The 23,223-nt window shown below is 36.2% G+C and overlaps 1 protein-coding gene across 1 annotated transcript; it reads left to right on the top strand.

Annotated features, from left to right (window-relative positions):
- Positions 1-21,728: 21,728 nt before the first annotated feature.
- Positions 21,729-22,765, top strand: LOC127546691 (large neutral amino acids transporter small subunit 1-like; the record flags this gene model as incomplete). The annotated part of the gene is made up of 1 exon (XM_051973678.1): positions 21,729-22,765. A coding segment is annotated over one exon (939 nt), but the record flags the coding sequence as incomplete, so codon positions are not given.
- Between the last annotated feature and the right edge of the window lie 458 nt (positions 22,766-23,223).

The following is a 23,223-nucleotide window of genomic DNA, read 5'->3' as shown; positions in this document are numbered from 1 at the left end:
CCTCGCTGCTTTTTGTAGCCAGCTGGCAGGACAGCTACCACTCCATACACCTTTCACTGCTCTGCAGAGGAAGCTGGTAACCTCCTGGCTCTGAAGGCAAACCCTACCGGATTTAACAAAATGAGTAAAAACATCAAAAGAACAATTGATAACTTCTATACAGAAAGAGAACAGCTTTTCAACCCTGAAGAAACTAATATCAGACAGTCTCCAGGCAATTGTTGGTCCCCAATACAAAAGGCTCTCCTAGAAGGGACTATTAAAAACCTTAAAAGAGAACTAGAAGAAAAATAGGGAAAGGAAAGCTATGCAAGAAAGAACAGAAAACACATATAACTCACTAAAGAAAAATTTGATAAAGTGGAAAAAGAAAACATCTTCCTGAAATGTGAATAGGAAAAGGTAAAAAAAAAAAACTCCCAAGAAGTGCAGGGAAACAGAATTTGTGAATTGGAAAAAGACAATAACTTGTTAAAAAAAAAAAATTAGTGAAATGGAAAAAAATTCGATAGAGCAAAACAACACAATTGGACGTGTTACAAAAAAAGTAAAAAAAGATAATGAACAAAATAACTCACTAAAAATCAGAACTAAACAAAAAGAAATGACTGATTTATTGAGACATCAAGAATCAGTCAAGCAAAACCAAAAAAAAAAAAAAAAAGAAAGATTGGAAAAAAAATGTCAAATATTTACTTGGAAAAACAACAGACCTAGAAAATAGATCTAGGAGAGATAACCTGAGGATCATTGGACTACCCGAAAATTATGATGAAAAAAAAAAAGAGCCTAGATACTATTTTACAGGAAATCATCAAAGAGAACTGCCCAGAAGTAATAGAACCAGAAGGTAAAATAGGCGTTGAAAGAATTCATCAAACACCTTCTGAAAAAGACCCTAAAATAAAGATTGAGAGGAATATTTTGGCCAAACTTCAGAATTTTCAGACTAAAGAAAAAATTTTACAAGCAGCCAGGAAAAAAGTTCAAATACCGAGGTGCCACAATAAGGGCCACGCAAGATCTGGCTGCCTCAACATTAAAGGATCTAAGGGCCTGGAATCCGATATTCTGAAAGGCAAAAGAGCTTAGAATGCAGCCAAGAATAAACTACCCAACTAAGCTGAGTATTTTTTTCCATGGAAGAAGATGAACATTTAATGAAATCGAGGAATTCCATTTGTTTCTAAGGGAAAAAACCAGACTTAAACAAAAAAATTGATCTCCAACAACAGGACTCAAGAAAAGTAGAAAAAAGGAAATGGAATTCTTGAGAACTGTGTTTCTGTTGTGAATATACGTAAAAAACATATTACAATTTGATTTTACTGATATAACATAAAAAAGGAAGTAGAAATGGAAGAGATAATGTCAGAAAAAGGGAAAAGGTGAGATAAAAAGAGGGAAACTACATGTGACAATGAGACAAAAGAAACCTGTCATATCTGAAGGAACTTAGAGAGGGGGAGGAACATTGTGTGAATCCTACTCTCATCAGAGTTGGCTCAAAGAGGAAATAATTGACATATTTGTTTTACAGAGAATCTTCTCTCACTTCATTAAAAAGTGGGAGAGGAAAAAGGAAAAGGAAAAAGAGTAATAAGGGAAGGGTACTAGAAAGGGGAAGGGATTCAAAGGGAGGAGGGAGGGATATTAAAGAGGGAGAGCTGCGCGATATTAGTGGGACCAATAGGGAAGAAGGGAAGGAGGCAAGAAAAAGAAAAGTATAATCTGGGGATATTAGGATGGCAGGAAATGCAGAATTGGTTATTTTAACCATAAATGTGAATGGAGGCAGATAGCAGACTGGATCAAAAGTCAGAACCCTACAATCTGTTGTTTACAGGAAACACATTTAAAACAGGGAGATATATACAGAGTAAAGATAAAAGGCTAGAGCAGAATCTATTATGCTTCAGGTGAAGTCAAAAAAGCAGGGGTAGCCATCCTTATCTCAGATCAAGCAAAAGCAAAAATTGATCTAATTAAAAGACATAAGGAAGGAAACTATATCTTGCTAAAGGTACTATAGACAATGAAGCAATATCAGTATTAAACATATAAGCACCAAGTATTATAGCATCTAACTTCCTAAAGGAGAAGTTAAGAGTTGTGAAAAGAAATAGACAGCAAAACTATAATAATGGGAGATCTCAATCTTGCACTCTCAGATTTAGATAAATCAAATCACAAAAAAAAAAAAAAATAAGAAAGAAATTAAAGAGGTAAATAGAATATTAGAAAAATTAGGTATGATAGATCTCTGGAGAAAACTGAATGGTCACAGAAAGAAGTATACTTTCTTCTCAGCAGTTCATGGAACGTACGCAAAAATTGACCATTTATTAGGATATAAAGACCTCAAAATTAAATGCAGGAAGGCAGAAATAGTAAATGCTTTCTTTTCAGATCACAATGCAATAAAAATTACATTTAACAAAAAGTTAGGTGTAAATAGACCAAAAAGTAATTGGAAACTAAATAATCTCATCTTAAAGAATGATTGGGTGAAACAGCAAATTATAAACACAATTAATAATTTCACTCAAGATAATGACAACAGTGAGATATCATACCAAAATTTATGATGCAGCCTAAGCGGTAATAAGGGGAAATTTTATATCCTTAGAGGTTTACTTGAATAAAATAGAGAAAGAGAAGATCAATTAATTGGGCCTGCAACTTAAAAAGCTAGAAAAAGGCCAAATTAAAAACCCCCAATCAAATACTAAACTTGAAATTCTAAAATTAAAAGGAGAAATTAAGAATATAAAAAGTAAAAAAAACTATTGAACTAATAAATAAAACTAAGAGTTGTTTTTATGAAAAAACCAATAAAATTGATAAACCTTTGGTAAATCTGATTAGAAAAAGGAGAAAGGAAAATCAAATTAGTAGTTCTAAAAATTAAAAGGGAGAACTTTCCACTAATGAAGAGTAAATTAAAGAAATAATAAGGGGTTACTTTGCCCAACTTTATGCCAATAAATTTGACAACCTAAGTGAAATGCATGACTACGTCCAAAAATATAGGCTTCCCAGATTATCAGAGGAGGATGTAAATTGCTTAAATAGTCCCATTTCAGAAAAAGAAATAGAACAAGCTATTAATCAACTCCCTAAAAAAAAAATCCCCAAGACCAGATGGATTTACATGTGAATTCTACCAAACATTCAAAGAACAAATGGGCCCAATGCTTTATAAACTATTTGAAAAAATAGGGAATGAAGGAGTCCTACCAAATTCCTTTTATGACACAGACATGGTACTGATATCTAAACCAGTTAGGTTGAAAACAGAGAAAGAAAATTATAGATCAATCTTCTAATGAATACTGATGCTAAAATCTTAAATAAGATATTAATGACTTCCGGGGCAGAGCCAAGATGGCGGAGCCAAGATGGCGGAGCAGGCACACACCACTCTCTAAGCTCCTCTCATTACCCTCATAACCAACTATTTAATCCAGCCTCAAAAATAACTCTTCACTGCTTAAATTCATGAAGATAAGCAGCACTACAACTTACCAGCCCATCCGGAAGCTCACCAGGAAAGGTTTGTCCTGAGGGGCCAGGAATAGACTAGCACAGGCAGCAAGAGGCTAGCGTCCTGAGCAGACCAGGGGCGGGGGTGATCTCTGTGGCTAGAGAAGTTATAGGGACCACTCTGCCATAGGCTAACTGCTCTGCCTTGATTACAAAGCAGTAAACTGGCAGAGAAGTTAAAGCCTAAAACAGAGGGTCCTCTAAAAAACGCCAGAACCTAACAAGATCTGGCTGTAACCCCTCAAACCCGGAAGTGACTCAGACTTTACCGCAGCCCTGTGGCCACAACCGGCAGTTCGGGGCTTTTGCTGGGGCAGTTACTAATCTGCACGACAGTGGGGCACAGCCTGGGCAGCCTCTAATTGGCAGTGTGGGAGGCTCGGCCTGGGGTAATAGAACCTCCCCAGCTGACTGTGCTTCCCTGGCAGATACTTCAGGTCCCTGCAAATCCATTCACTGCTCAGCTGCTAATACCCATAGCCCCAGGGCAGGGTTTGGCTTGGGGGGTAGTGAAACTCTCACTGCTAAGTGTCTAGCCCCAGGGCAGTCATTATCTCACACAGCTGAGGTTCTTTGAAAGGCACTTTCCCAGCCCGGCTCTGCAGGCCTGAGTTACTTTCGGGTGGGGAACTCTTTCCCAGAGCACTCCAGTACCTCACTACTTTTTGTAGCCGGTCAGCAGGACAGCTACCCTGTCCATATACCTTTCACTGCTCTGCAGAGGAAGCTAGTAACCTCCTGGCTCTGAAGGCAGACCTTACAGGTTTAACAAAATGAGTAAAAAAATCAAAAGAACGATTGATAGTTTCTACACAGAAAGAGAACAGCTTTTCAATCCTGAAGAAACTAATAGCAGACAGTCTCCAGACGATTGTTGGTCTCCAATACAAAAGGCTCTCCTAGAAGAGACTATTAAAAACCTTAAAAGAGAGCTAGAAGAGAAATGGGGAAAGACACATAACTCACTAAAAGAAAAATTTGATAAAGTGGAAAAAGAAAACAACTTCCTGAAATGTGAATTGGAAAAGGTAAAAAAAAACTCCCAAGAAGTGCAGGGAAACAGAGTTTGCGAATTGGAAAAAGAAAATGACTCACTAAAAAAAAAAAAAAAAAAAAAAAATTAGTGAAATGGAAAAAAAATTCCATAGAGCAAAACAACTCAATTGGACATATACAAAAAGAAGTAAAAAAAGCTAACGAAGAAAATAACTCACTAAATATTAGAACTGAACAAATAGAAATGACTGATTCATTGAGAAATCAAGAATCAGTCAAGCAAAACCAAAAAAACGAAAGATTGGAAAAAAATGTCAAATATTTACTTGGAAAAACAACAGACCTGGAAAATAGATCTAGGAGAGATAACCTGAGGATCATCGGACTACCAGAAAATTATGATGAAAAAAAGAGCCTACATACTATTTGACAGGAAATCATCAAAGAGAACTGCCCAGAAGTAATAGAACTGGAAGGGAAAATAGGCGTTGAAAGAATTCATCGAACACCTTCGGAAAAAGACCCTAAAATAAAGACTCCAAGGAATATTTTGGCCAAACTTCAGAATTTCCAGACTAAAGAAAAAATTTTACAAGCAGCCAGGAAAAAATAGTTCAAATACTGAGATGCAACAATAAGGGTCACGCAAGATCTGGCTGCCTCAACATTAAAGGATGGAAGGGCCTGGAATCAGATATTCTGAAAGGCAAAAGAACTTGGGATGCAGCCAAGAATAAACTATCCAGCTAAGCTGAGTATTTTTTTCCATGGAAGAAGATGGACATTTAATGAAACAGAGGAATTCCATCTGTTTCTAAGGAAAAAACCAGACTTAAAAAAATTTGATCTTCAACAACAGGAATCAAGAGAAGTAGAAAAAGGTAAAAGTAACTCTTGAGAACTGTATTTCTGTGTGAATATACATAAAAACCATATGTATTTTTTGATTTTACCAATATAACATAAAAAAGGGAAATAGAAATGGAAAGGGGATAGCGTAAAAAAAAGGGAAGCAGGGAGATAAAAAGAGGGAAACTACATGTGACAATGAGGCAAAGGAAACCTATCATATATGAGGGAACTTAGAGAGGGGGAGGAACATTGTGTGAATCCTACTCTCATCAGAGTTGGCTCAAAGAGGAAAAAAATGACATATTTGTTTTACACAGATTCTTCTCTCACTTCATTAAAAAGTGGGAGAGGAAAAGGGAGAAGGAAAAAGAGTAATAAGGGAAGGTTACAAGAAAGGGGAAGGAATTCAAAGGGAGGAGGGAGGGATACTAAAGAGGGAGAGCTGCGCGACATTAGTGGGACCAATAGGGAAGAAGGGAAGGAGGCAAGAAAAAGAAAAGTATAATCTGGGGATATTAGGATGGCAGGAAATGCAGAATTGGTTATTTTAACCGCAAATGTGAATGGGATGAGCTCTCCCATAAAGAGGAGGCGGATAGCAGACTGGATCAAAAGTCAGAACCCTACAATCTGTTGTTTATAGGAAACACATTTAAAACAGGGAGATACATACAGACTAAAGGTAAAAGGCTGGAGCAGAATCTATTATGCTTCAGGTGAAGTCAAAAAAGCAGGGGTAGCCATCCTTATCTCAGATCAAGCAAAAGCAAAGATTGAGCTAATTAAAAGAGATGAGGAAGGAAACTATATCTTGCTTAAGGATACTATAGACAATGAAGCAATATCAGTATTAAACATATATGCACCAAGTGGTATAGCATCTAACTTCCTTAAAGAGAAGCTAAGAGAGTTGTGAGAAGAAATAGACAGCAAAACTATAATAGTGGGAGATCTCAATCTTGCACTTTCAGATTTAGATAAATCAAATCACAAAACAAATAAGAAAGAAATTAAAGAGGTAAATAGAATATTAGAAAAATTAGGTATGATAGATCTCTGGAGAAAATTGAATGGTGCCAAAAAGGAATATACTTTCTTCTCAGCAGTTCATGGAACCTACACAAAAACTGACCATATATTAGGACATAAAGACCTCAAAATTAAATGCAGGAAGGCAGAAATAGTAAACGCTTTCTTTTCAGATCACAATACAATAAAAACTACATTTAACAAAAAGTTAAGTGTAAATAGATGAAAAAGTAATTGGAAATTAAATAATCTCATCTTAAAGAATGATTGGGTGAAACAGCAAATTATAGACACAATTAATAATTTCACTCGACATAATGACAATGGTGAGACATCATATCAAAATTTATGGGATGCAGTCAAAGCAGTAATAAGGGGAAATTTTATATCCTTAGAGGCTTACTTGAATAAAATAGAAAAAGAGAAGATCAATGAATTGGGCCTGGAACTTAAAAAGTTAGAAAAAACCAAATTAGAAACCCCCAATCAATTACTAAACTTGAAATTCTAAAATTAAAAGGAGAAATTAATAATATAGAAAGTAAAAAAAACTATTGAACTAATAAATAAAACTAAGAGTTGGTTTTATGAAAAAAACATGATAAACCTTTGGAAAATCTGATTAGAAAAAGGAGAGAGGGAAATCAAATTGGCAGTCTTAAAAATGAAAAAGGAGAACTTACCACTGATGAAGAGGAAATTAAAGAAATAATAAGGGGTTACTTTGGCCAACTTTATGCCAATAAATTTGATAACCTAAGCAAAATGAATGACTACCTCCAAAAATATAGACTTCCCAGATTATCAGAGGAGGAAGTAAATTGCTTAAATAGTCCCATTTCAGAAAAAGAAATAGAACAAGCTATTAATCAACTCCCTAAAAAAAAATCCCCGGGGCCAGATGGATTTACATGTGAATTCTATCAAACATTTAAAGAACAATTAGCCCCAATACTTTATAAACTATTTGAAAAAATAGGGAATGAAGGAGTCCTACCAAACTCCTTTTATGACACAGACATAGTACTGATACCTAAACCAGATAGGTTGAAAACAGAGAAAGAAAATTATAGACCAATCTCCTTAATGAATATTGATGCTAAAATCTTAAATAAGATATTAGCAAAAAGACTACAGAAAATCATCCCCAGGATAATACATCATGATCAAGTAGGATTTATACCAGGAATGCAGGGCTGGTTCAATATTAGGAAAACTATCAATATAATTGGCCATATTAATAATCAAATTAACAAAAACCATATGATCATCTCAATCAGAGATGCAGAAAAAGCATTTGATAAAATCCAACATCCATTCCTATTAAAAACTCTTGAGAGTATAGGAATAAATGGATTTTTCCTTAAAATAATCAGTGGCATCTATTTAAAACCAGCAGCAAGCATCGTATGTAATGGGGACAAACTGCACCATTCCCAATAAGATCAGGAGTGAAACAAGGTTGCCCACTATCACCGTTACTATTTAATATTGTATTAGAAATGCTAGATTTGGCAATAAGAGTTGAGAAAGAGATTAAAGGAATAAGAATAGGCAATGAGGAAACCAAATTATCACTCTTTGCTGATGATATGATGGTATACTTAGAGAACCCCAGAGATTCTACTAAAAAGTTATTAGAAACAATACACACCTTTAGCAAAGTTGCAGAATACAAAATAAACCCACATAAGTCATCAGCATTCTTATATATCACTAACAAAACCCAACAGTTAGAGTTATAAAGAGAAATTCCATTGAAAGTAACTACTGATTGTATAAAATATTTAGGAATCTATCTGCCAAGGGAAAATCAGAAACTTTATGAGCAAAACTACAAAACACTTTCCACACAAATTAAGTCTGATCTAACCAACTGGAAAAATATTAAATGCTCTTGGATTGGGGGAGCAAATATAATAAAGATGACAATAGTACCTAAACTAATGTATTTATTTAGTGCTATACCAATCAGACACCCAAAAAACTATTTTGATGACCTAGAAAAAAAACAACAAAGTTCATATGGAAAAACAAAAGATCAAGAATGTCTAAAATTATATTATAAAGCAGCAATTACTAAAACCATCTGGTATTGGCTAAGAAATCAACTAGTTGATCAATGGAATAGGTTAGGTTCAAAGGACACAACAGCCAATAACTTTAATATTCTAGTGTTTGACAAACCCAAACACCCCAGTTTTGGGGATAAGAATGCATTATTTGACAAAAATTCCTGGGAAAATTGGAAATTAGTATGGCAGAAACTAGGCATTGACCCACACTTAACACCATACACCAAGATAAAGTCAAAATGGGTTCCTGACAGGCATAAAGAATGAGATTTTAAATAAATCAGAGGAACATAGGATAGTTTACCTCTCAGACCTATGGAAGAAGAAGAAATTTATGATGAAAGAAGAACTGGAGATCATTACTGATCACAAAATAAAAAATTTTGATTATATCAAATTGAAATGTCTTTGTACAAACAAAACTAATGCAGACAAGATTAGAAGGGAAACAATAAACTGGGAAAACATTTTTAGAGTCAAAGGTTTAGATAAAGGCCTCATTTCCAAAATATAAAGAGAATTGACTCTAATTTATAAGAAATCAAGCCATTTTCCAATTGATAAATGGTCAAAGGATATGAACAGACAATTCTCAGATGAAGAAATTAATACTATTTATAGCCATATGAAAATATGATCCAAATCATTATTAATCAGAAAAATGCAAATTAAGACAACTCTGAGATACCACTACACACCTGTCAGATTGGCTAGAATGACAGGGAAAGGTAATGCGGAATGTTGGAGGGGATGTGGGAAAACCGGGACACTGATACATTGTTGGTGGAATTGTGAACACATATACCCATTCTGGAGAGCAATTTGGAACTATGCTCAAAAAGTTATCAAACTGTGCATACCCATTGATCCAGCAGTGTTTCTACTGGGCTTATACCCCAAAGAGATACTAAAGAAGGGAAAGGGACCTGTATATGCCAAAATGTTTGTGGCAGCCCTGTTTGTAGTGGCTAAGAGCTGGAAAATGAATGGATGCCCATCAATTGGAGAATGGTTGAGTAAATTGTGGTATATGAATGTTATGGAATATTTTGTTCTGTAAGAAATGCCCAGCAGGATGAATACAGAGAGGACTGGTGAGACTTACATGAACTGATGCTAAGTGAAATGAGCAGAACCAGGAGATCATTATATACCTCAACAATGATACTGTATGAGGATGTAGTCTGATGGAAGTAGATTTCTTCGACAAAGAGCTCTAACTCAGTTTCAATTGATCAATGATGGACAGAAGCAGTGACACCCAAAGAAAGAACACTGGGAAATGAATATAAACTGCTTACATTTTTGTTTTTCTTCCCGCATTATTTATAACTTCTGAATCTAATTATCCTTGTGCAACAAAAGAATTGTTCGGTTCTGCACACATATATTGTCTCTAGGATATACTGTAACCTATTTAACATGTATAAGACTGCTTGCCATCTGGGGGAGGGAGTGGAGGGAGGGAGGGGAAAAATCGGAACAGAAGTAAATGCAAGGGATAATGTTGTAAAAAATTACCCTGGCATGGGTTCTGTCAATAAAAAGTTATTTAATTTTTTTTTTAAATAAAGAGGAAAAAAAAGAAAGAAAGTTTCTCTGATCAGTTTTTCATTTCTAAGATATAATAGATTGAAATGTATAAGAACTTAAATATTTTCCCAAATTCATAAGTATTCAAAGATTAAAGAGACAGTTCTTCAAGGCAATGAAGCAAGCTATACATATTATATGAAAAAATTCTCCAAATCTTTAATATTAAAGAAATTAGAGGAAAATGGCAAATATTGGAGGGGAGAGAGAAAAATAGTTTTAAAATGCACTAAAAATCAAATTGAACTAAAACCAAGAGCCAATATTACATGTAATGGAATTACAATAAGATCAGAGATTAAAGAATCAATACCCAATCAGACTCCCAAAAAACTATTTTAATGACCTAGAAAAAATAACAACAAAGTTCATATGGAAAAATAAAGGGTCAAGAATTTCAAGGGAATTAATGGAAAAAAAATTAAAAGAATGTGGCCTAGCTGTATCAGATCTAAAATTATATTATAAAGTAGCAGTTACCCAAACCATTTAGTATTGGCTAAGAAATAGATTAGTTAATCAGTGGAATAGGTTAGGTTCAAAGGACAAAACAGTCAATAACTTTAATACTCTAGTGTTTCATGAACCCAAAGACCCCACCTTTGGGGATAAGAACTCACTATTTTTAAAAAATTGCTGGAAAAATTGGAAATTAGTATGGCAGAAACTAGGCATTGACCCACACTTAACACCATACACCAAGATAAGGTCAAGATGGGTTCATGACCTATGCATAAAGAATAAGATTATAAATAAATTAGAGGAACATAGGATGGTTTACCTCTCAGACCTGTGGAAAAGGAAGGAATTTATGATGAAAGAAGAACTAGAGATCATTACTGATCAGAAAATAGAAAATTTTGATTATATCAAATTGAAAAGTTTTTGTACAAACAAAACTAATGCAGACAAGATTAGAAGGGAAACAATAAACTGGGAAAACATTTTTACAGTCAAAGGTTCAGATAAAGGCCTCATTTCCAAAATATAAAGAGAATTGACTCTAATTTATAAGAAATCAAGCCATTCTCCAATTGGTAAATGGTCAAAGATATGAATAGACAATTCTCAGATGAAGAAATTTAAATTATTTCTAGCCATATGAAAAGATGCTCCAAGTCATTATTAATCAGAGAAATGCAAATTAAGAAACTCTGAGATACCACTACACACCTGTCAGACTGGCTAGAATAACAGGGAATGATAATGTGGAATGTCGGAGGGGATGTGGGAAAACAGGGACACTGTTACGTTGTTGGTGGAATTGTGACTATATTCAACCATTTTGGTGAGCAATTTGGAACTATACTCAAAAAGTTATCAAACTGTGCATGCTCTTTGATCCAGCAGTGTTACTACTGGGCTTATGTCCCAAAGAGATCTTAAAGAAGGGAAAGGGACCTGTATGTGCAAGAATGTTTGTGGCAGCCCTCTTTGTAGTGGCCAGAAACTGATGGAAACTCCCATCAGTTGGAGAATGGCTGAATAAATTTTGGTATATGAATATTATGGAATATTATTGTTCGGTAAGAAATGATGAACAGGATGATTTCAGAAAGGCCTGGGGAGGCTTACATGAACTGATGTGAAATGAGGACCAGGAGATCATTATATACTTCAACAACAATACTATATGATGATCAATTCTGATGGACCTGGCCATCTTCAGCAATGAGATGAACCAAATAAGTTCCAATGGAGCAGTAATGAACTGAACCAGCTACACCTAGTGAAAGAATTCTGGGAGATAACTAAGAACCATTACATTGAATTCCCAATCCCTATATTTTTGCCCACCTGCATTTTTTTATTTCCTTCACAGACTAATTGTACAATATTTCACAATCTGGTTCTTTTTGTATGGAAAATAACGGTTTGGACATGTATACTTACTTTGTATTTAATTTATACCTTAATATATTTAACATGTATTGGTCATCCTGCCATCTAGGGGAGGGAGTGGGGGGAAGGAGGGGAAAAATTGGAACAAAAGGTTGGCAATTGTCACTGCTGTAGCTATTAAAATTTTTTTTAAAAAGAAAAAAAAAAAAAAAAAAAAAACAATGTTTGTGGCAGCCCTCTTTGTAGTGGCCAGAAACTGAAAACTGAGTAGATGCCCCTCCATTGGAGAAGGGCTGAATAAATTGTGGTATATGAATATTATGGAATATTATTGTTCTGTAAGAAATGACCAACAGGATGATTTCAGAAAGGCCTGGAGAGACTTACATGAACTGATGCTGAGTGAAATGAGCAAGACCAGGAGATTATTATATACTTCAACAACAATTCTATATGATGATCAATTCTGATGGACATGGCCATCTTCAGCAATGAGATGAACCAAATCAGTTCCAATGGAGACAGAGAGCACTTTGACAGATTTCAGCGGAATTACACCAGAAGCCCTCTCTCCGAGGCAAGGCAGAATATTTTCCACTTGGCTGGCTGGTAGCAGAAGAAGAGTTTTCAGAGGAAGAAGCTACGAGTCGAGAATTCAGTGGACAACCAGATTCATCTTCATCTCACACCACTGTGGTTGGTGGCTGGGCTCCTGCACGCCCCCCACTGAGACCAAGCTGGTCTGAAAGACTCACCAGAAAGCTAGCCAAGCCCCAAGTGAAGGAAACAAGAGATTCATTCCATCTCTGTGCTGGTTGGAGGCAGAAGAAAGCAGAGGCAGAGGCTAAAGGACCAGACCTTTGGATTTGGCGACATTTGGAGGGAGCTCTTGGAACCAAGCAGAGAGATAGGCCTCTAAGCTAACCGGGCTATATTGGAGATATACTGAACCAGCTACACCCAGCAAAAGAACTCTGGGAGATGACTAAGAATCATTACATAGAATTCCCAATCCCTCTATTTTTGTCTACCTGCAGTTTTTATTTCCTTCACAGGCTAGAATATACTATTTCAGAGTCCAATTCTTTTTGTACAGCAAAATAATGGTTTGGACATGTATACTTATTTTGTATTTAATTTATACTTTAACATATTTAACATGTATTGGCCATCCTACCATCTAGGGAAGTGGGGGGAAAGGAGGGGGAAAATTGGAACAAAAGGTTTGGCAATTGTCAATACTGTAAAATTACCCATGCATATAACTTGTAAATAAAAAGCTATTAAAATAAAATAAAATATTTGTAGACAAAAAAAGAATCAATACCCATTATTACCAGTATCATTTATATAGTACTAGAAATGCTAATTATAGCAATAAGATAAAAATAAATTGAGAACAATGGGAAAATAAATTAATTTTTGCAGATTTTTTGATGGTGTATTTAGCAAATTTTAAATAGAATCAATTACTTGAGTAAAGTTGTAAAGCATAAAACACATATCATCATCCATTCTAAGTAGTATCAAAAATCTGTGCCAGAAGAGATACAAAGAAATTTTACTCAAAACAATTTTGGAAAATTAAAAAAATTAAACTCCCAAGACAAATTCAGAAACTATATGAATACAACTATAAAACAGTCTTTGAGGAAATAAAGACAGATCTAAATAATTAGATTTATAAGAATTGCACATGATTGGGCCATGTCAATATAATAAAAATTATGATCCTATGAAAATTATTTTTATTTATTGATTAAAAAAAGCATGAGAAGAAATGGAAGTTAGCAGTATTTAATCTCAAGCTTTATTACAAATAATCAACATTTTACAACAATAATCATCAAAACTTTTGGTACTATTTAAAAATACATAAGACTGTTGGTGAAGCATATTATGTATATAATTACAAAAGCAACCTATAGTATAGTGTTTGATAAACCCAAAGATCTAAAACTACTGAAGCAAAAATGACTACCAAGAGTAATTAGCCCCCTGTAAAAAAGAATCATATTTTAGCCTTCTGAAAAAAACTGGTAGTAAATCTGACAAATTACATTTAGACCAAAATCTCATATCACCAAGATAAGCATCAAAACTTATCCATGAACAAGATATAAAATGCATAAAGAGACTAGAAAAGCAAGAAAGTACCAGTTGTTATTATGGATAGGGAAAGAGTTTGTGAACAAATAGGAATTGAGAGATTTATGGAACATAAAAGAACAATATTTATTACTTACAATTCAAGGCATTTTGCACCAACAAATTCAATTAAAAGTTGGAAGGTACCCAGTTAAATAGTGGAAAAATCTTTTTGGCAATGATAGAGGTTTCATGTTACATAGGTAAGAATAAGAGTCATTGATAAATTGTTAAAGAATGTAAGACATCTACAAAGGAAGAAATCCAAGGTATGTGAAAAAAAAGAGCTCTGGACTACTAATAATTATAGAAATGTAATTTAGAATAATTTTGAGGTTCCCCCTTAAAATTTATGAGATTGGCAAAGATGTTTAAAAAGGAAAGTAACAGTTGTTGTAGGAACTATCAGAAGACAAAAACACTTAGGCATTATTGATGGAGCTATAAAATAGTTTTGTAATTTCCCATTTAGTAATTTACTATTAAATTTAGCAATTTTTAATTATGCCTTCAAAGTCAACCAACTGTGTATACTCAATACTGCTGGTAGCCAATATATCTCAAGGAAATTTCTAAAAAGAGGAAAAGCATACATATTTGCAAAAGTATTTTTAATTTCTCTTTTTATTTATAAAAGAACTGGAAGCAAAAGGCATGCCCATCTATTAAAGAATGGTGGAACAAATTATTATTATTATCACATATGTTATTATTATACACACACACATAGGCACACTATTGTGCCAAAAGAAATGAATAAAGGATTCGTTTTAGCCACCTGAGAAAATTTTTATGAATTTATTTACTGACAAATGAATGAAGTATTTATTAAGCATTTATTATATGCAAAATGTTGTTTTAAGTATACAAACAGAAACGTATGATATAGCCTATTCCCATACAATTCATATTCTAATAAGGGAAATAACACAAGTTGCAATTGCATGGAAAGGTACCATACTCCTTGAAGTGATGTATAGTGACAACCACATGGCTTCTTTAATATCATTTCTCCTAATAAAATAAAAGGTAGAAAGTAGCCTTTTAAGGGGCTTAGGAGTCCTCATCCCAGTGATACATCCCAAACACACTCTATACCCCTTCCTTGGTTACCCTCAACCTGTTTTTGCCCATCTGTCAAAAGGGTTTATTAAGGTGTGGCTACTGGGCATGCTGTAGCTTCTTGGAGCCTTAAATGACAATTATGTGAATCTGGTAGACACCAAAGGTGGAATACAACCTTGTAAAGATCTCTGTTGGACTGATCACATTATTTGAATCCCTAATGTATGCTTGCCAAAAAGATTATTTTATGGAGAATTTATACAGGGCACCACCGGCTCACAAGGTGGTGAAAAAAAGCAATACAAGAACACTAAATGTCTCAAAAACTTAAGAATTGATTTATGAAATGGGACAGTCACAGGGATTATTTGTGCTGGTAATATGGTAATGGTATAATCCCATGCTGGGATTACTCAGCATGGCATGCCCTTTTCAGTGAAAGTGCTGTGCTATATGAGAAAAGAATTGAATTATTTCAGAAGAAATGTGTGATACATAAAGTTAGAGAGTCTATCCTAAATGTTCACTTGTGTCTACCCTGTGTCATAACATTCCAAGATCATATCGGTCTTATCAGCCACAATCAGACACACTGTAATTCAGTTCTAACATGGATGCCATTTTGGTCCTCTTCAAGAATGAAGGGCAACAAGGTACCAACCAACAAACTAATAAAATCATATCAATTTCTGATATTGAACTATCTGACAATGCTGCAGTCTTTAGTGCTAAGAACTTTCTTTCCTGGGTCTCTAAGTGATATCATAATAGCAGCTTCAGAAACATTCAGCAGATTGTATATCTGCAGGGTCTATGTAATTCCCCAGAATTATGCCTGTGGCAGTAGGATGGAAGATTTGCTTTCCAAAGGTTTTTGGGTGCAAGATTCTAGACTTTTACCACTGAGCCTAAGGGAAGATGATGGTCAAAGTGAGGGTGGTGGGTTTGTTCTGTTTAGGACTTTCACTTGCCCAATTCTAAATTCAAGATTGTTGTTTTCCTCAATTAATTTTGCACTTTCTTTTCCATTTGGTCAATTCTACTTTTTAAGCAGTTGTTTTTTTTCCCAAAATGTTGACTCTTTTTTCATAAATCTCTTGCATCATTTTCACTTCTTTCCCCATTTTTCTTCTATCTGTCTTATATGATTTTAAACTCCTTTCTGAGATCTTCCATGAGTACTTTCTGTTCTTGAGACCACTTCCTGTTTTTCTCTGGGGTTTTAACCATCAGTGTTTTGTGGATTATTTTTATTTTAAATTTATTTATTTAATATTTTCACCAATTACATTTAAAACATTTTTACATTTTTTAAACTTTAGAGTTCAAAATCCTCTCCCTTATCCCCACTCCCAGCCCCCATTAAGAAACCATATATGAAGTTATGCAAAAATATTTCCATAAAAGTCATATTATTGAAGAAGACAAATTTTGAAGAGTTCTGGGGGTGGAGCCAATATGGTGATTGAGCTCTCTCAGTTTTCCTCAAAAACCACATGAAACCAAGTCTCTGAATAGAGTTTAATGGAATGAAACCACTCTCCAACTAAACATAGACCAGAAAAACATCAAGAAAGGTCAGGCTTGCTGGGGTGAAAAAGATCTTCACCAGCTTAGACAAATTCTTGGAAAGCCAGTGAAAGGGTCTTAATCACAGCAAATCAGTCCTGACTCAATAGATGAGCAGATCAGTGGGCAGCCTTCAGACCCATCTCAGAAGGAAAACTTTGGAAAACTAGATTGTTTCCTGAAAAGAATAGGCAAAGCTACCCCTTTCAAACACAAGGGGCCCCTGTGCTCAAAGCCAAAGTTCAAAATTGCACAGGAAGCTTGGGATGATGCACCTTTTACCCTAGGAACAGAGTTCAACCATAAAAACAGAGTGGGGGGGAGGGGAGAGGGAGAGGAAGAGAGGGGCCAGAGGAAGAGAGAGAGAGAGAGAGAGAGAGAGAGAGAGAGAGAGAGAGAGAGAGAGAGAATACTAAAAGAAAAAGAAAGAAAATGAGAAGAAACAGAAAAGAACCTTGACCATGGAAAGCTACTATGATGACAGCTGGCGTCCTTCAGATCAACATGAAGTCAAAGCCTCTGAACTGGTTTTGCAGTAACAGGGCCCAGAAATATTTGGAGTGTAACAAATTTTCAGCCAAGGTGGTGCAATAGATTGAACAGCAGCCCTGAAGTCAGGAGGACCTGAGTTCAAATTTGTTTTCAGATGCTTAACACTTCCTAGCTGTTTGACCCTGGGTAAGTCACTTAATCCTAACTGCCTCAGTTGAAGAAAAAAAAAAAAGAACTTCAGAAAAGATCTGTTTCAATCGGGCATGGGGATGAACAGTGAGAGGAGGAGGAGGCAGCTGAGCAAAGGCACAGCACAGAGAACCAGGGTGGTGAGGCATCTATGCCAGGGAAGTTATCAGGAGGCTCTTAGCCAAAATACATCAGGATTGGCTACTCTGTTTTGGTTGGAAGCCAGTGAATCAACAGATTAGCTGTGAGACATCCAACTCAAATACAAAAGACAAATAGTGAATCTCTAAACCTCTGAATAACAGAGGACTTGGCCATGCCCACCCCGAACCCAAAGAAAGTCAGTAGCACCGGCCCAGCTGCTGTCACCTATAGAGGAAGATTGGGGCCATCTCCCTTTGGCTCAAAGAGCAGTCCTTAATGGTTTTTTGTATGATTTTACTGAGCATATACATAGGTGAGTAACTATAAAGTATATACAAATAAATACAAAGGTATTTTGGTAGTCTAAGAAAGCATTAACAGAGTAGGGAACTAAAAAATACATTATGTATTCACTTGTACTTAGCAGTTCCATTGGTCCCAAAACTCATTCACAAGGTATCCCAAGGAGAGAGATGCTTTTTAAGCTCTCAAGAAGGCCTCTCAACACATATAAATCATTATTCCATTTCTGCCCCTCCTACTTCTGAAGATCAAAGATTATCTGATTATTCTTGGTTTTGGGGAAACAAGTATACTAATGTATTCTTAGTAGAGGTATGAATTTTTGTTGTTGTTGTTGTTGTTGTTAAAGCTTTTTATTTACAAAACATATCCATGGGTAATTTTTCAACATTGACCCTTAAAAAACCTTTTGTTCCAAATTTTTCGCTCCTTCCCCCCCACCCACTCCTCTAGCTGGCAGACAGTCCAATACATGTTAAATATGTTAAAATATATGTTAAATCCAATATGTATATACATATTTATCCGTTTATCTTGCTGCATAAGAAAAATCAGATCAAGAAGGAAGAAAAAAAGCTAAGGAAAAAAAAACAAAATGCAAGCAAACAACAACAAAGAGAGTGAGAATGCTATGTTGTGTTCCACATTCTGTTCCCACTGTAATGGGCTGAGGCTCGAGTTGATGCACTGAGGTCCCAAGCACGTGAGGCTAAATAGTAATTGGACTATACTCTATTAATATATATGCTTGGAGAAAGAATGGCCCCCGCCCATTCTTTGTGCAAGTCCTGATGTGTTGTATAGGAAATGACGATTTTGGTGGGTGGAGGCAGGGGAGTGGAAAGGGAAGCGGAAAGAGAGACCTCTGGCTGGTTTCTTGACACAGCTGCTCGCATTGCTATCGCTACCCCCCTTCATCTCCGACCCACCAGCAATCCTCCTTCACCTCTGCTAGCTGGCTTTTTGTCTCAGCTGCCCATATTGCTTCACCTCCAAAAGAATAAAAATTGAAGATTTTTTCCTCAACCTGAATTCCTGACTCCGGTTGATTTAAAAAACTTGGTCATCACATCCCACAGTGGCAAAAACTAGAAAATGAGTGGATATCCATCAGTTGGAGAATGACTTACTTAATAAGCTATGATATATGGATATTATGGAATATTATTGTTCTATAAGAAATGATCAGCAGGATGATTTCAGAGAGACCAGGAGAGACTTACATGAAGTCATATCAAGTGAAGTCAGAAAAAGTAGGTGTTCCTTATATATGGCAATAGCAAGATTAGGCAATAATTAATTCTGATGGACCTGATTCTTTTCTTTAATGAGATGATTCAGATAAGTCCCAAAGATCTTGTGATGAAAAGAGCCATTTGCACTCAGACAGAGGACTGTGGGAAGTGAGTGTGGATAAACAATATAGTATTTTCATTCTTTTTGTTATTTTCTTTCTCATTTTTTTTCTTTTTTGATCTGATTTTTCTTGTGCAACATGATAATTGTGGAAATATATATAGAAGAATTGCACATGTTCAACATATGGATTAGTTGCCATCTAAGGATGGGGGTGGGAGGAAGAGAGGGACAAAATTTAAACACAAGGTTTTGCAAGGATGAATACTGAAAATTATCTATGCATATGTTTTGCAAATAAAAATCTTTAATAAAAAATAGACCAAATACAAAAAAAAAAAAAAATCAATGAATAAAGCAACATCTTTGAAAATTGAATTAACCTAAATGGAAAAAATGGTACAAAAGCTACCTGAAGAAAATCACACATTAAAAACTAGAATGGAGAAGATGGAAACTAATGATGACTGTATGAGACAGCAAGAATTAGTTAAACAATCTAAAAAGAATAGAAAAAATGGAAGAAAATATGAAATACCTCATTGGAAAAACAGACATCCTGGAAAATAGATCCAGAGGAGATAATTTTTCAAATATTGGCCTATTTGCAGGCCAAGACTAAAAAAAGATCCTGGATAGAATGCTTCATGTGATGATTAAGGATAATTGCCCTGATATTCTAGAGTCAAAGAGGGAAATACTCATTGAAAGAATCTGTCAACCACCTTCAGAAAGAGATCCCACCAGGAAAACCCCAAGAAACATTATTGTGAAACTCCAGAACAACAATCTCAAGGCAAAAACACTGCAACCTTCTGGACAAAAACAATTGAAATATGAATAAATAATCATCAGAATAACACAGAATCTGTCAGCTTTTACAAATAAGGATGGAAGGGCCTAGAATATTATATTCTGGGAGGAAAAGGACCTGGAGTTACAACCAAGAATTAACTTTCCAGTGAGACTCTGCAACATCTTTCAGGGAAGATGATGGATCTTTAATGAAGTAATAAACTTTCAATCATTTCTATTTTAAAAACCAGAAATAAACAGAAAATTTAATCTACAAACACATGACTCAGGAGAAGCATAGAAAGGTAAACAAGGAAAAATATATATTATTTAAAAGTTAAACTATGTCCCTACATAGGAAAATGATATCTGTAAGTCTTGGGAACTATATCTGGCACTGGGGCAAACAGAGGGGGACATCACATGGACAGAAAGTGTATTTGTGAATGAATAAGTAGGAGGAGAAAGAGAAAAGACAAAGGAAGGGCAGGATAGAAGGGAAGGCAGAAAAACTACGGACAAAGATAAGAGAAGGAGGGGAAAAGGTGATAGTAGATAAAAATAGTGGGTGGAGTGGGTAAAAAACCACTACTAAGGACACTAGTAAGAGAAGAAAAGTATATATAGAAGAAGTATATGTAGTGTATATATATATATATATATATATATATATGTGTGTGTGTATATATATATATATATATATATATATATATATATACACATACATATATAGCATAATATATGTGTGTGTGTGTGTGTGTGTGTGTGTGTGTGTGTGTGTGTATGAAAATAGGATGGAGGGAAACACAGAACTAGTAATCATAATTGTGAATATGAATGAGATGAACTCTCCCATAAAATGGAAGTGAATGGAATAGCAGAGTGGATCAAAAAACAGAATCCTACAATATGCATTAATGTATTCTTGGTAGAGTTGTGAAGTAATCCAAACCATTCTAGAGTGTAATCTGAAACTATACCCAAAGGGCTAACAAACTATTCATATAGAGGGGGATTGCTGGAGCCTGTAAGAGTCTGTTAATTTGCCTGATGCTAAGCTAAGGTCCTAGTGCTGGTGTCTGACTGTACTGAGGCCAGTGGGGTAGTTCCTGTGATTCGCTGGGACTACACTACTGTCTGGCTATTGAAGATTGCCTGTTTGCTCAGGATTATGTTGAAGTATGTGGTGTGTGAATGGGAGGAGTGGGAGAGTTCCTGGTTTTGGAATTTTTCTGTCTGATAACACAGGGGTTCAGAATTTCCTGCTGGTTTCCCAAGATTGGATTTACTATTGGTTTATTGGCATGCTTCCTCTCCTGGACTGTACTCCCCTTTTGCCTGAATAAGACAGACCTTTCTTTCCAGTCTTTCAAGTTTCTTGGGCTCAAAGATTTTTATACCCCCACCATTTTCTGGTTTTTCTGTTCCAGGATATGTTTGACATTCCTATTTTATGGTTGTTTTGAAGTGAGTTTGGGTGATTTGTGGTGATTTACTGCTTATTCCATCATCTTGATTCCTTATCTTATTCCTTCTTGTGCTCTTGCATGGAAGAAGAAGGATCTCCTGAGTGTTATTCAAAAACAATGGTCAGCCAGAAAACTATAAAATAGAGGAGACTTAAGTCCTTGAAAGTAATCATATATAATATATTTATAATAGCACTTTTTGTGGCAGTATGGACTTTTTAACAAAGCAGATGGTTGTCAGCTGGGGAATACCTAAACAATACCCATACGGGTCCAAGATGCATTTGCTGCTGCAAAACTGCTGGCTTTGGCTTTGATAATTCTCCTTGGCTTCATTCAAATTGGAAAAGGCGAGGTCTCCAATTTAAGCCCCCAGTTTTCATTTGAAGGCACCAAGTTAGATGTTGGGAACATTGTGCTGGCTTTATACAGTGGCCTCTTTGCCTACGGGGGCTGGGATTATTTGAATTTTGTCACAGAGGAGATGATAAACCCTTACAGAAACTTGCCACTGGCCATCATCATTTCACTTCTTCTGGTCACCTTAGTGTACGTCCTGACAAACCTGACTTACTTCACCACCTTGTCCACTGAGCAGATGCTGAGTTCAGAAGCTGTGGCCCTGGACTTTGGAAACTATCACCTGGGCGTCATGTCCTGGATCATCCCTGTCTTCGTGGGCCTGTCCTGCTTTGGATCAGTCAATGGCTCCCTGTTCACCTCCTCCAGGTTGTTCTTCGTAGGTTCCAGGGAGGGCCATCTGCCTTCTGTCCTTTCCATGATCCACCCCAAGAACCTGACGCCGGTGCCATCCCTAGTGTTCACGTTCACCCTGCTCTACGCTTTCTCCAATGACATCTTCTCCGTCATCAACTTCTTCAGTTTCTTCAACTGGCTTTGTGTGGCCCTAGCCATCATTGGGATGATCTGGCTCCGGTTTAAGAAACCAGACTTGAACAGACCCATAAAGGTGAACTTCAGCCTGCCCATCTTTTTCATCCTGGTCTGCCTGTTCCTGATTGCTGTCTCTTTCTGGAAGACTCCGGTGGAGTGCGCAATTGGCTTTGTCATCATCCTCACGGGAATTCCGATTTACTTCATTGGCGTCTGGTGGCAAAACAAGCCAAAGTGGCTGCTCCAAGGCATCTTCTACACGACAGTCCTGTGCCAGAAGCTCATGGAGGTGGTTCTACAGGAGTCCTGAGGTCGCCCCGACCCACCTTCCGACAAGCAGGCGTGCGCCCGGCCCTGCCTCCCCTCCTCCCGCCTGGGCGGCCTGCCGGCACACTCCCTTCCTCTGCTCAAGGCGGTAGCTAAGGGTGCTCTGAAAGAAACCCACGGTACAAACCAACGTCTCCTGGCTACCTCCTCCGGAGCCCCAGAGGGGCAGAAAACAATTGTTGAATTAGGCATTCAGACTAGACCTGGGCCTGAGAATAGATGTTATTTTTTTGCTTTCCTTCATTTTATTTTATTTTTAACTTAAGGTTCAGTTTAGTAGATGCCAACGATACGATTTCTTTTTATGAATGAGAATATTTTTTCGATGCTGCCAACTGTACCCATATACCTCTAGATGGGACTGACCCAGACTCAGTTCAAGCAGCTCTCCTTTGCCAGCCCTCCTCCACTAGCTTCGTACCTTAGGAGAGCGGACCTTCCGAAGACCACACACTGCAGGGCACGAGTGGATGGAACTACTGAGACTTGACACGATGTTGGTTTTAAGTGGGGGCTTGCACTAAATCGCACTGACGGTC

This window comes from Antechinus flavipes, chromosome 2 (assembly GCF_016432865.1).
Source record: "Antechinus flavipes isolate AdamAnt ecotype Samford, QLD, Australia chromosome 2, AdamAnt_v2, whole genome shotgun sequence".
In the NCBI taxonomy this organism is placed as follows: Eukaryota; Metazoa; Chordata; class Mammalia; order Dasyuromorphia; family Dasyuridae; genus Antechinus; species Antechinus flavipes.
The sequence above is the reverse complement of the archived record's forward strand: the minus strand, read 5'-3'. Positions and strand labels throughout refer to the sequence as shown.